Genomic DNA, 13565 nt, shown 5'->3' on the forward strand with positions numbered 1-13565 from the left:
ACTGCAAAACAAACACTGAGAAAAATGTGTCTAGAACAACTCACACATTTCTTCCTCCTCCCCTCCACTCCCCAAGCAGTAACTTTATCTGCGTAAATTTATCTTCCAGCAAATTACATTGGACAACTTTCAAGTTAGATGTTCTATGAAAATAAATAGAACCGATCTTTTAAAAAATAATCATGAGTGATCAAGAGTTTTAATTTAAAACAAAAGAACTGTGCTTCTTATTCTAACTTGTTGACATTTTAATTTGGGTTTTCAGCTATGGGAAATCTCCTGAGATAAGATTGAGTGTGATTCGGTTTATTTCATATAATAAGGCAACTATGCTCCAGCAGTGTTTGTGATAATGAACCATTGACATGCTTTTCAGCAAGATGTAGCATATTACCAAAGATGAAAACAGCAGCAAAAAATTAGCTGCTGGCTCAGCTAATCTATACATTAATCTACACCACAAATGCCTAAAACATTGCTGTCTGCTCCCTCTTTTGCACCTCATAACTAATCATTGTATTGCATTGATGTGGACACAGAAAGAGAGACATATATCATAGTATGGTTGAATGCAGAGGATGCAACTGTCTTTAAAACTATTACCCAATGATGGTGACTCCTCCCCTCTCCCCACCCCCCAACACAAATGACCCAGCAGGGCTGTTCTATTGTGGCCCAAAATTGGCACCAATGGCTTCTACAAACCTGGGGGTGGGTATGAAAGCCTCTCCGGGACCCTGACTGAAGCCAGCCATGATCCACTCCCTTCCTCCATGCTGGAGGTAGGAGAGACAAGATGAGGGAGCCAAATGCTGCGTGAGACATAGGAGAGACCCTGTCACTGTGAATTGTCATGCTGGGGACCAATGCCCAAGCAGCCTATTGCGTTAAAGGGACTTCAAATCTTGTTATCGCATCAGTCACACTGGAACTCACCGCAGGAGACAACAGCAATCAGTTTGGGTATCTCTTGCTCCCACCCTCACATCAGGCATCTAGAGAGGAATCCACTCATTACTTGAGGTCCTCCAAGAAAATATCCTACTCTGTGTTGGATAGATATACTCCATTATCTCTAAACAGTTTTGGGGGGCTGTTTACTTCCCTTATGGGAAATCACTATGCCCCCTTGTCACTTTTATAAACTTGCCAGTTTCTCAGTTCACTTCTTTCTTGGCCTGGTCAATCTTGGAAGGTCTGGTGACTCCTCATCAAACTTGTCTTGGTCTGAGCTAGATCAAGACTATTTCAAGGAAAAGAGATGAAATGTGGCTGAAATCCCTCTTTATTCTAATGATCAAACCAAGCCCTTTTGCTGTGCCTAAATAATTCTCCCCCAAGTGAATAATGATCACCTGCTGGGAATGGAAACAGCCTGCCGTGGAGTGGATGAGGGACACTAGCTGATCCCACAACTTTCCCTGATACCTCAGGCAGGTAACCAAAATGGGGACTGCGAGCCAGATTTTTGCCAGATGCCTTTTTATACACCCAATAATTTTTTTTATTAAAGCTAATGTTAAAATTATATAACATATAGGATAAGAAAAGAGTGTCTGTACATCTGGGTATAGTGTTTAAATTATCCAAAAGTATGAAGGTTGGTTGAAAAGTCATACAATATATAGAGGACATAATCAACAATAACCCAAATAAGATGATTAAATTTAACGATAGAATTTAGATATTAGCATCCAAATATTTGGGTACATGAACAGTTATGCAGAGAGTCAGTTATGGAAAGCAAATATATCAGTGAGTGAAGATGGACAAACAATGGCTATGAAGCCAAAGGGATGACTGCTTTTAATACCTTCATGGGGCAAGTAACCTTTTCACCACGCTCATTCAGCACAATTTTGGTACCATGACAAAGCTGTTCTGCTTTTAACTGACAATGTCAAGATGACTTTTCCTTGATCCCATTGCAAGTTTCCTGTGGCAACACTTTGCTAGACTCATTGCTCTTTGAACCAGAAACTATTTCCTCCATACTGAAAGCCCTCAAAAAGACCACTAGGAAGACTGCTGTAAATGATACTGCTTTACTGACGCTATTGCAAACTTGGGGAATGTAAGGATTAAATCTTTTTGTCTGAATAATAATTGGTTTTCTGCAGTCTGCCCATGGTCTCCTTGAACATGGCTAACTTTCTAGTAATCTGCAAACTACACACCCAGTGCAAAAATTGGGGAATCCCTTTACCAAAAGAAAGCACCTGCTCTTGATCTGCAATTGTAGATGAAGCCTCGATGAACTAACTCTACCACAAACTGAATTACTTGCAGTTCTGGGATGGGCCATATGTGAGGTAGGCCTGGCACATGCTGAAATCCATAAACTCTGAAAATCCTGCTTTGAAAATTTGGAATGTCCGTGTGGCAATGGAGTATCATGCTAGTCTGAACGCGATCAGTAATCAAGGTTGCACATGGTATGAGGCATTGCTATTGTATCCTTTCAGTCTGTGTTGCTAATTCCCAAAATCTGAAAGCAAGACAGAGATCAATCATGGTATGCTTAATACCAAGGACAGGTCAGGCTAGATAATCATAATGGTCCCTTCTGATCTTGGAATCTATGTTTTCACTCTGGAAATGAACTCACTTATCATGGAATCTGTTACCCCAAATAGAGATGGACACTAGGATAGAGAAAAACCCCACAAATATGATGTCCTTGATGATTCTCTGGATGATCCAGCCACCTCCGAGCACACCATTTCCCTTGGAAGTTGTTGACAGAGTATACAAACCCTGTACTGGTTAGGTGAGGGTTAATGAACCAGTGGAAGCTCAAGCAGCCCTGCTTCACCACACCTACAAGATATGGCAGGGCCAGGGGGAAGCTCAGCCGACTTAGCAGCAGCCCTGAGTGGACCTCAGCTCCTGGAGGATACTGTGGCTGAAAATAGGGATTGCTCACACAACCACAACCAATCTGAAGGGAAGGTTGGCTGGCTCTGAACAATTACTCTAGTACTATTGTTAGTGGCTCTAACTATTGTTTGACCATTGAACTAGACTGTAGCCTGTGAGAGGCCCCTGGAAGGAAGGGAAGCCTGTCAGTTTGTTGTTTTCCTTTTTTCCTTTTTGTGGGCCTTTGATATCCCAGAAGGGTTAGACTCCCACAGGACTCAGCCAGAGGACTGAATCTTCCACAACTGGATCATCCTGACTCTGAGGACTTCAGGCTAGGGGAGTACAGGGCCCCGTCACACCCCAACGGCATACTATAGGAGACCAATATCATGACAGACATACACTCGGAAGCTCATGCTACCATCAGTGTCTATCTAAGTGGACCTGCAAGTCCACATCCAGCAATCACTCTGCGTGCCAAAATGATACCTATTGTATTCTGACAAAAACATATCCCAAACCTTTAGGTCCTCTCTCATTTCTTTGGTCAGCCAAATATAGTGATGAGGCCTGGTAATACCAATTGTGGTTGCAGCTAATGTATATTAAAATTACTTCCAGGAGTCATAACCCTGCATGCAAAATTTGGATGGCCAGTGATAACCTGCAGCTGTCAGAGGGCATGCTTTCTTGGTTGCCAGAATGATGGATAATAATTCTCACGATTCTTCCAATTTTTCAAAAGAATGAGAAGATGAGGTGATGAGAAATACCCGCTGCAGTATCCAGTTCCAAATGGGTATGAGGGCCTTTCATGTTTTTCCTTGTTAATGGTGCTCCCAGACAGTGTCTATTTCTGTTCTTCCTACAAAAAGAAAATCACCAAGATAATGGGTGACTTCTCTAACTAGGATTCCCTGACCAGTGCTGATTCTAATGCAGAACTAAGCTTTTCAAAGGCTTTGCAGGAGGTATATGCAAGTAAAATTGCCCTGTGAGTTGAAACCCTAACAAACTAAAGTGAGAAGGGTGCACAGGGAGCAGTCTGAGTTAATACCATTTATTTGCTATCCGAGTTCCTTCTTCACACACCCTTATGTTCAGTGCAGGACTGAAGGAGGGACAGCATAGCACGTAGACAGTAGGATCAATAGCAATTGGGAATCCTGTTGGTACTGAAGTGGTGAGGGGTGGAGAACAGGATTCTCTCCTTCTAAACCTGGGGTGGGCTCCCCTACTGTGCCAGAGACAGCCCCAGCCACTCCAGCAGTGGGTACAGCTGGAGTCCCAGCGGTAACATCTCACCAATGGCCCCTGTGTTCCAAACTGTCCATAAGGAGGGATTACCATCCATAATTCCCAGAGGCATTACCACCAAATGGGGGTCCCCCACTGCAGAAGGGCTAGAACTGCATTCACCTCTCCCATAGCCTCACCAGTCGAATCAGAGTGTAAGGCAGCCTCAGAAGCCCCCACCAAAGCAGGGGGTTCAGCAGGCTGTTTCTCCCTTGGGCACAGGTTCCTCCTTTCAGTGGCTGCTTTTGTTCCCCTCTCTCTGCATCCTCTGGAGCTTCTGGTCCCAATTCACAGCGACTAGGTCCTGAAGCTAGAAGTTCTTTGGCAGCCGTAATTTGAGTTGGAGCTCCAGGGCTAGCCTTGGCAGCCACCTTCCTCAAAACTTCTGAGAGGGCACTGCTGGGGCTGCTTAGAGGAACCGGGTTGCTCTGAGGTTCCCCTAAGCTGCCAGGTACATATCTTCTGCTCTGGCAGTGACCCCAAAGTTGCTGCTCTGCTTCTCTCATTATGCAGCCATGCTGGCTGCTGTTGAAAAAATGCCTGAAAAATGGCTACTTGCCACAGCGATAAATAGAAGTAATCATCTCCACCTTCTGCTTGTCCAATCACCAAACCCCACCAGCACCCCACTGCCCAATGGCAGCAGTGATGGGATTGTGTCTGAAAGAAGTATACAATGTCTCTCCTGTTCCCCATGCTGGACAGCAGAAAAGAGGGGAGGGAGGAAGGGGGAAAGTGAAAGAAACAGCCCCTTCCTCCTGAACACATGGTGAAAGAGAATAGGAGCGGGAAGCAGGGGGACTGCATGGAGCACTGTCCTACCTGCTCCTGGTTGAGATCTGCTCCCACCCCTGCGGGTGTCTCTGGTGCTTCTAGCCCCATCAAACTGGCACCCCAACTAGCGAATTGAGCATTAGTCTAATTTAATGCCCACTCATGAAAGGTGCTAAATGTTACCTGGAAAGTGCTGATGAGATCCATTGATGAGATGACACCCCCAAGTAAGGATTCAGTAACTTGCAGGATTAGGCCCTTGGAGATTTCTGGGTATGAGTTCCAACTTTCCTAATAAATGTTATAACAATGTTGTTAAAAATCCAGGGTTCAATACAGTGATATGAAAGACAGTGGAGATAAAAATATTTGTGTTAAATGGTTATTTCCTAATGTTTAATCTTCATTACTGCATGAGAAAGCCCAGTGCTGACATGAATAATAGTGTGTATTGAAGCATTTGAAGTAAATGGTAACTTGATGATGTTTGCAGTATCTCTTAAGAACAATTTTTATGCATACCAAGTATTTTGCTAACCTGCACAGTTTCCTGTACATTTGTAGAGATGGTGAAAATGCATCTATATGGGACCTTATATGTGGTGGGAAAAGGGCCTGTATTATATCTGCAGTAGTAAAACAGGACATGAGATCCTCCAGGAGAGAGACATTGACCTTTTTTTGCAACCCTCATTCTCCCCTCCCTGTTGTTCCCACTGCATTGTTTATTGCTATCACTCATTGTGTCTGATCTACAGTTTAGAAAGTCTTTTAGTAATTTAAGCTATTTCTGGGTGCTTTATAAGTAATAACTAAGACTAAGATTTTGTTATGGTTATTTTTAGTAAAAGTCACGGACAAGTCAAGGGCAATAAACTAGCTGGTGACCTGTCCGTGACTTTTACTAAAAATAATCGTACAAGCCATGGGGCAAAAGCACATTGCCCCAGCTGCAGCCTCCACCATGGGGTAGGGGCGCAGGGCCCGGCTGGAGCGCCAGCTGCAGGGCAGACCCAGCTGCAGCCACAGCTCCAGCCCTAGCTTCAGCCGCTGACAGGTGAAGCCGAAGAAGTCACAGAGGTCCGGTAAAGTCATGGAATCAGTGACTCCCATGACCTCCATGACTAAATCGTAGCCTTAGTAATAACTAACAATTTGTAATTTCATTTGTATCTATTTCTCTGGGTAGGGTTGCATTATATATTTGCTCAATGAGTCAAACCTTTAAGTCATACAGTTTCTGAAAACAGTCCTCTTTGATTAGGTTCCTCCTATGAAACATGTGACTTTGAAACTGACCTGTGCAATTTGATGCAAGATGGGGACTTAAAGACTGGATGGACTAGGAGAAATGGCCTGACCAACATGGGATCTCCACATTCTGACCACAATGGAAATAAAACTGGTAAGGGTCTCTTTTATATTTTAAAAAAGGAATAACCATGTCTTTATGAACTCCCACCTGTTTTATTTCACCAACTTACATATACTCATGTAATGTTGGATTAATTGCATTGAACAACAATAACAGGCTTGCAATTATGTTGTGTGGGGTAGAATCTTTTATGTCCAGAGATGCTTAGTTGTCTGTTTATAATCACATTGTTTCTGAAATATTAGGTCTATCATGGGCAAAAGTGTTTGCCTATTTGGCCCTTCCAAATGAGCAATTAGTTATATAATTAGTCACTTGATGGTGCACTAATCACAATTGCATGGCATTTTCTGAAAGTGTGAGACTATTCTTCAAATATCCATACTACTGTGCTGGGTACTGGGTGGCTCTTAGTAAGCATTCTTTGTTCTATATCTTGATGAACCTGTGGTCCTCAAACCCCTGGTGGTCCACAGTCCATGCGTAAGGGGTCCATGAAAGGTTGGGGACATGAAAGGTTGTCGTTGCCATACAACAGTGTCTTTCAGCCTGTGGTCTGCAGACCCTTGGGGGGTCCACAGACAATGGGTAAGATTTACAAAGGGGTCCGCACTTCCATATGAATTTTTTTAGGGGTCCGCAAATAAAAAAAGGTTGAAAACCACTGATATATCTATTGACAATCACAAACCTACCTGGAGCTGATGGGTGGTAGTCACCGTTCGGGGTAAATGAGGGAACAATGAAATTCCCTTTGTTTAGTGATAGCTGAAACAATGGAAATTGCCACTCGCTGGGTAGACTGAATGCAGATGTAAGGCCTGAGAATAACTCGATGCCTTTGTGTCAGAAGCAACCAGAAAGTGGGCAGAGAGAGTAGCAAACAAGCAGAAGACAGCAAAAGAAGCACTTGTAGTGAAGCCCTGAAGGAAAGCCAGGAGAGACAGCTTCTTGTGTGGACTGCTGGCTGAAAAGGCAAGCGTGTAAACTGCATCCTGTGTTTTGATCCCACTGTATTCAGTGTATTCTTTGTTTTAAAAAAAACAGGATTGCACCAAAGAAATACATGATTCTATCATCAATTTCTCTTCCTAATGGAGACCGTGTGCAAGGCCTTGAATATTGGTTAACCACTCAGGCCAAAAGGGGTGACATTAGTATAGTATTTAAAACATGTCTGAAACCAATGTTAAGGAAGGATATTGGGGTATGTGTACCCTGCAGTGGTAACAGAGAACTTTGGAAAGTTCTAATTTTTGGAGATATCACTTGTGGTGGGATGTGGAGAGCTGTACCATTCCAAACCAACCAATACCACCAACTCATTTCTCATTGGCCAAAATAGTTTTCAGAAAATAACAATGCTACATATGGCCAGTACTGCCATAGGCTATATTTGAACTGGTGACGTAGAGGTGAATAAATGAAACATCTTTTCTTTTCTAAAACATGCAGAATGAAAATTATTTAGAAATTTTTTAACTTTTTCGTGAAAAATCTTTACCACTTTTCAACAAGCTCCAATTTCATAGTACAAGGTCCTCCACTAAGACAGTACAAACCCAGAAATCAGTCCAGGAACTCTTTATCAGGTGTGCAGTCCCATTAGCTTCAATGGAACTGTATAGCACATGAGTAAGAACAACTGGCTTGATTTTCAAAGGAAGCAGTAGGAGCTCGGCATTTTTGAAAACAGGTCCTCTTTGCATAAGTACTGGGTTGTGTAGTTGTTGGCTCAAACACCTGAGCTAAAGTCAAGCACCATGTTGATAGACCTGGTTTTTATTTCAAGGACCCAAATCATGAAGTGTTTTATATTTATAACAATAACGAATAAATCTTAGCTCTTACATAGCATTTATCAAAAATAGAGAGAAAAAAATACCAGAAATGAATTGGAAGACACCATAGCATATGGAGTAGAAATATAGTATGTTCTAGGCAGGAAGCAGAATTCTGCAATAAGTGAAGTTTCCAAGGGATCTTAAAATGTAAACCTCATGGACAGCACTATAGCAATCCTATCTGGACATGGCAGAAGCCTGGGTAACTGTGGTGGGGCCTACATCTAAGAGACAATTACAATGAACTTGCCAAGCAGCAAGAAAAAAGGATTTCTGATCTGTCTAGACATTCAGAACCAGCTGAAGATTCAATAGGATCCATCAGTTGTAATTCTTAGTAACAAAAGGTGGACAGAGCCCTTCAATCAGTAGGACGAAGATCACCTGTGCAATTTCTTCTAGTTATTTTATCTGGCCAAGCAGCATTATCTCTGCCTTATTCAAACTAAGCTACAGCTGCTAATCCACTACCATCAAAGCCACAATTTTGGCTAAAGGCTGCGAATCTTGAATAAATGAATCCTGAGCATACAGATTGCATTACAACCCAGACAATCTGCTGTATAAGTTGCATGGGTAAAAATGGTCGTAGAATCTGGCCCTCTGACTCCTGTTTCAGTTGCTAATCTAAGGAGAGAGACCAAATTGTAATCTTTCATTTTCTGTAGATATTGCTTCTGATTGTCTAGGGGTTTTGAATGTTTATCTGCTTACAGTAACTTTTCAGGCGTGTGTTTAACCTGTGTTTACTTCGCAATTTGTTTTACTCTGGTACCTGCATGGATACTGGAAAAAGCATTTGTATGATGATAAATGAATCCCAGGGTGCACTCTGAGAGGGAACAATTCTTGCCATCATAATTGATAGTAGCATAAAATCCAAGTTCACCGGGAAGCGTTTATTCCTATGAAGATTTACATAATCATTTACTAGGACCCACTTAGCATTAGCGTTATCTCTTCCTGGCTGTTACTACTCTGTGAAACTTTGTTAATAGTAAAGTAATGACAATATTTTATGCTCCAAGTATACATACATACCAAGACCCTTGTACTCTACCTTATTCTTGTATTTTGAATGTACTTTTAAAATATCTCCTTAAACTGTAATTGAACACTGTAAAATGATCTGGAAGGTGAGACCTGATCTTGTCTGTTATTTTAGATACAGTATACTCAGATACAGCTGTGTTTTTACTTACTTACTTTTAAAAGCTCATTAAAATGAGAGTCTGGTAGAGTTGAATAGGATCAGGCTTAGGGTTCAATTGCATCATCAAGTCACAGCTCACTGTGAAGGAAATGGACCCCTCCAGCTGGAGCTCCGTGGAAGCCTTGGCAGGCACAAAGATGCTTGGAATACAAGGAGAGTATGACCACTCCTATGTCCCTTGACAGGCTGAGGGAAGAGCTCCACTGGGTAACAGAGTGGGGCCAGACCATAGTTCTACCCCCTCTTTGTCCGTCTCTTCTGCAGTATTGGAAGACTTTAGTTGTCCTTATGTTCAGGTGAGTGCAAGGACTATGACTGCACCTTTCTCCCTACCTCCTAGGGTGCTTCTTGACCATCTCCTCATGCACAGGGGTCAAGCACATTTAAGCCCAAAGCTTGCAGACAGATACCATTTAAATTTCCCAATACATATCCATGACAGTGCACCATGTAATGTTTTGCTCGCTTGTGTGGATATAACCTGTAGGCAGCAGAGACACAGAAAAATAATTCTTAAGTCAGATTATGACTTGGGCAGAGCAGACTTTACTGGGGATATGCTCAGCTTATAAAGAGGAACTGCCTCACAGCTGACAATAAATATTTTTCCGAGATCTAACTTTACATTCCTATTCACTCACAAAATTTAACATACCATTTGGGGACTCCCAAATTATGATATGTACCTTAGAATTGATTTAAGATGTTATTCCAGTCTTGGATCCTCTTAAGAAGTGAATTCCCAGTTATATGGAGGGATGCTAAATCTAAATGGTGGTTTAATGCAGTTGATACATATCTAGGGATAAGAAATAAATCTCATATTGTATTTATTTAATGTGTTTTGCTTCGGTGGGGACGTCATTATTTTTAATAAAAAGTTCACACTGAAGTCCACATGGTTTCTCCTAGTGATGGAGCCTCCCCTCACTCTCTACCCCTCCTGTCCATCCCACCATGCACACACAACAGTTAGATAGAGGACCACAATTTAACTGGCCTTGTATGAGTTTGAGGAAAAAGAGGAGGAGAAAAGAAGATGGATGAGATTTTCCTCGCTCCTTCCTTGTGTCCATATGCAGGATTTAGTTTAGCTGCAATCCTCACATTCAGGAAGAGCAAGAACTACATGAATCAGCTCCACCTGCTGCACTTGATACACCATCTGCTTTGGAGTATCAAGGGTGGATCAAAAGCAGGGTCACTGCCCTGCACCAGCCAGTAGAGCTGGCCCTGCATTGGGAGAAGCACATGTTGTCACCTTTCAAAGGAGCTTGTGCTTCTGAAAATATTGTATTTGTGATGAGGCCAATTACTTTGGGAGCACCAATAGGATGATGCAACCACCACACTGCCTCCAATAAGGCCACTGCCTGTGTAGTTCTAGTTGGGTCCATATTAAACTACCATTTTAGCAAAGGAGCACAAACACTTCTGGAGCACAAACACTGCACTAGAGCACAAACACAGAGCATCCTCTTGATTGATTATATAGGAATATGCTTAATATATATATTGTGACAGGGTTGGGCCAGATGGCTATAGGAGAGTAATCCTATTGGGATCTGGGAAGTGCGTGGGCGAAGCCCGTCCACTGCTAAAGGATCCCTCCCAGCCTAAAAGGGGGATCCACAAGACCTAGAAACCAAATAATTCCGGGGGACACTAATGAAATAACAGGGACAGGATTGTGGTCAAAGGGTCAAATGAAGGGAACCGGACAGGGACACTGAGCAGAGAAACCCGGACAGCGCCCACTGCTCCTCAAAGGCGTCAAGGGAGTCAGAGGATGCCGCCCAGAGGAACTCTGCCCGGATACGTGACCAAGGATCGGAAATAGGCCCCACGGTCACAGGAGATTCCATTGGCCAACCTCCTCACTCTGGTTTTATAGATGGCCATTTTAGCTAGGGCCAGGAGGAGGTTGACCAGGAGATCCCGTGACTTTGTGGGGCCACGGATAGGAAGTGCATAAATAAGAAGGTGAGGGGAAAAGTGCAACCAAAAATGTAATAAAATATTGGTGAGGAGCTGGAATAGAGGCTGCAGCCTGGCACACTCCAGGTATGTGTGTGCCAGGGTTTTCCTCATGCCGCAAAAGGGGCAGGTGTCTGGGATTGAGGTGAACCACGCCAAGAACGCGCCCGTGCTCACGGCTCCATGAAGGAGCCGCCAACTGACATCCCCGGCGGGCCTTGGGACTAAGGTGGAATATAGGCTGGCCCACCGGGGATCCTCGCCCTCTAAAGGTGGCAGGAGGTCCCACCATTTTGTATCGGGGCAGGACACGAGGGTGAGGGCATGAAGGGTGTGGAGCACGAGCGTGTGTAGATGTTTTCTTGGCGCGGTCTGAAAACGGACCGGCTGCAGCTCATGTAGCCGGCTCACTGTGAAGGGGCGGGGGGGCCGGTTGGGTCCACGGAGCAGGGGCCCGATGAAAAGGTCCGGAGGGCCTGGCATGGAGGGTGGGTGGGACATGCCCTCATGCAGGACAAACCCGATAAACCCGAGCAGCGGGCGGCAAAGCGGCCCTCACCTCCTGAAATACGTGCAGAGGAGTACAAGATCTGAAGAGCTCCTTGCGCTGAGCGAGCGTCAGGGGATCCAGCCAGTCTCCCCGGTCATAGTCCAGGAGGTCTCAGACTCTGGTGACTTCTGCCAGGACCAACCTCCGGTGCACCGTGGGGGACTCCACCATCTGCACACGAAGCTGGGGGTTGTGTAGCAGGGGCTTCGTGAGGAGATCTTCCCCCACGGAGGCTGCCACGGACCTGGTCACTGTGAACAGTTTCCAGATCCGGAGGAGGTCCTAGTAGAAGACCGGCAGCTTGGAGAGGTCTCGTGGAAGACCTCTCGGATGGAGATAAAGGAGCTGCCGGTCATATCGGAGCCCCGGAGGCAGCGCAGGAAGGCGTGCGCCAATACGCTCCACGCCGGACTACCTGCACCATAAAGGAGCCTCTGCAGGGCCTGGAGGTGGAAGACACGGGCCTGAGTGCGAATACACTTCAGGCCCTGCCCTCCCTCCTCCAGGGGTAGATGGAGGACCCCAGCAGAGACCCAGTGCAGTCCTGACCAGAAGAACTCCAGAATCAACGTCCGGAGGTTGGCCAGGAAATCCGGGGCTGGGACCAGGGGTGTTGAGCCGATACCAGAGCATGGACAGGACTAGTTGATTAAGCACCATCATGGCAGAAAGGTAAACGCTGAGATAGAGCAGCGGACCCGCACTCCACTGGATGGCCTGAAGCGCGGGTGGGAGGGAGCTCGCCTGCTGCCAGTCCCCTACCACCAAGCCAGAGCTCTTGACCCAGTTGACCCGTGCCTAGGAGGCTGCCAAATAGATGGCCTGGCAAGCCTCCACCCGCACCAAGTCGCCCGGGTCCTGAACCACGAGGAGCACGTCATCAGCGTACACCGACAGGACCAGCCGCAGCTCCGGCTCTCGCAGCACCAACCCCGTCAACCTCCTTCGGAGGAGACAGAGGAAGGGCTCGATCGCCAGAGCATACAGCTGGCCTGAGAGGGGGCTGCAGTTGGAGCAGTAGCAGCACCCAAGAATGGGGGGGTCCAGTAGCTAGCCAGCAACCAGGTAGCAGAGAAGGAGGGGGATGGAGTCTGGCCCACCCAGGGGAGCAGCTAGAGTAGCAGTAGCAGTAGCAGTAGCAGTAGTCAGAGCCCAGGATCTAGCAGCAGCACCAGCAGCAGTCCTCTCCCTCCTTCTCCTTCCAGACCAGAGGGCTACTGGAGTGTAATCAAAGAGAGAGCTATGGGTCCCCAATTAACCAGGTCCCTTTCCCCTGGGTAAGGGAACAGGGAAGGTTCCAGAACAATCAGGAACCTTCTGGAGACAATTAAGACAGGCTGATTAGAACACCTGCAGCCAATCAAGAGGCTGCTAGAATCAAGGCAGGCTAATCAGGGCACCTGGGTTTTAAAAAGGAGCTCACTTCAGTTTGAGTTATGCGTGTGAGGAGCTGGGAGCAAGAGGCACTAGTAGCTGAGAGTGAGAACGTGGACTGTTGGAGGTGTACAAGCATTATCAGACACCAGGAGGAAGGTCCTGTGTTGAGGATGAAGAAGGGGTTGAGAGGAGGCCATGGGGAAGTAGCTCAGGGAGTTATAGCTGTTGCACAGCTGTTCCAGGAGGCACTCTAGACAGCTGCATTCCACAGGCCCTGGGCTGGAACCTGGATTAGAG

At 45.4% G+C, this 13565-nt stretch overlaps 1 protein-coding gene across 1 annotated transcript in view; it reads left to right on the forward strand.

Moving 5' to 3' along the window:
• Positions 1-13565, forward strand: part of MALRD1 (MAM and LDL receptor class A domain containing 1) — a 481748-nt gene that overhangs the window by 58968 nt on the left and 409215 nt on the right. The window contains 1 exon segment of the mRNA XM_043509412.1: positions 6197-6337. Coding sequence (XP_043365347.1) covers positions 6197-6337 — 141 coding nt within the window.

This window comes from Dermochelys coriacea, chromosome 2 (assembly GCF_009764565.3).
Source record: "Dermochelys coriacea isolate rDerCor1 chromosome 2, rDerCor1.pri.v4, whole genome shotgun sequence".
Lineage (NCBI taxonomy): Eukaryota > Metazoa > Chordata > Testudines > Dermochelyidae > Dermochelys > Dermochelys coriacea.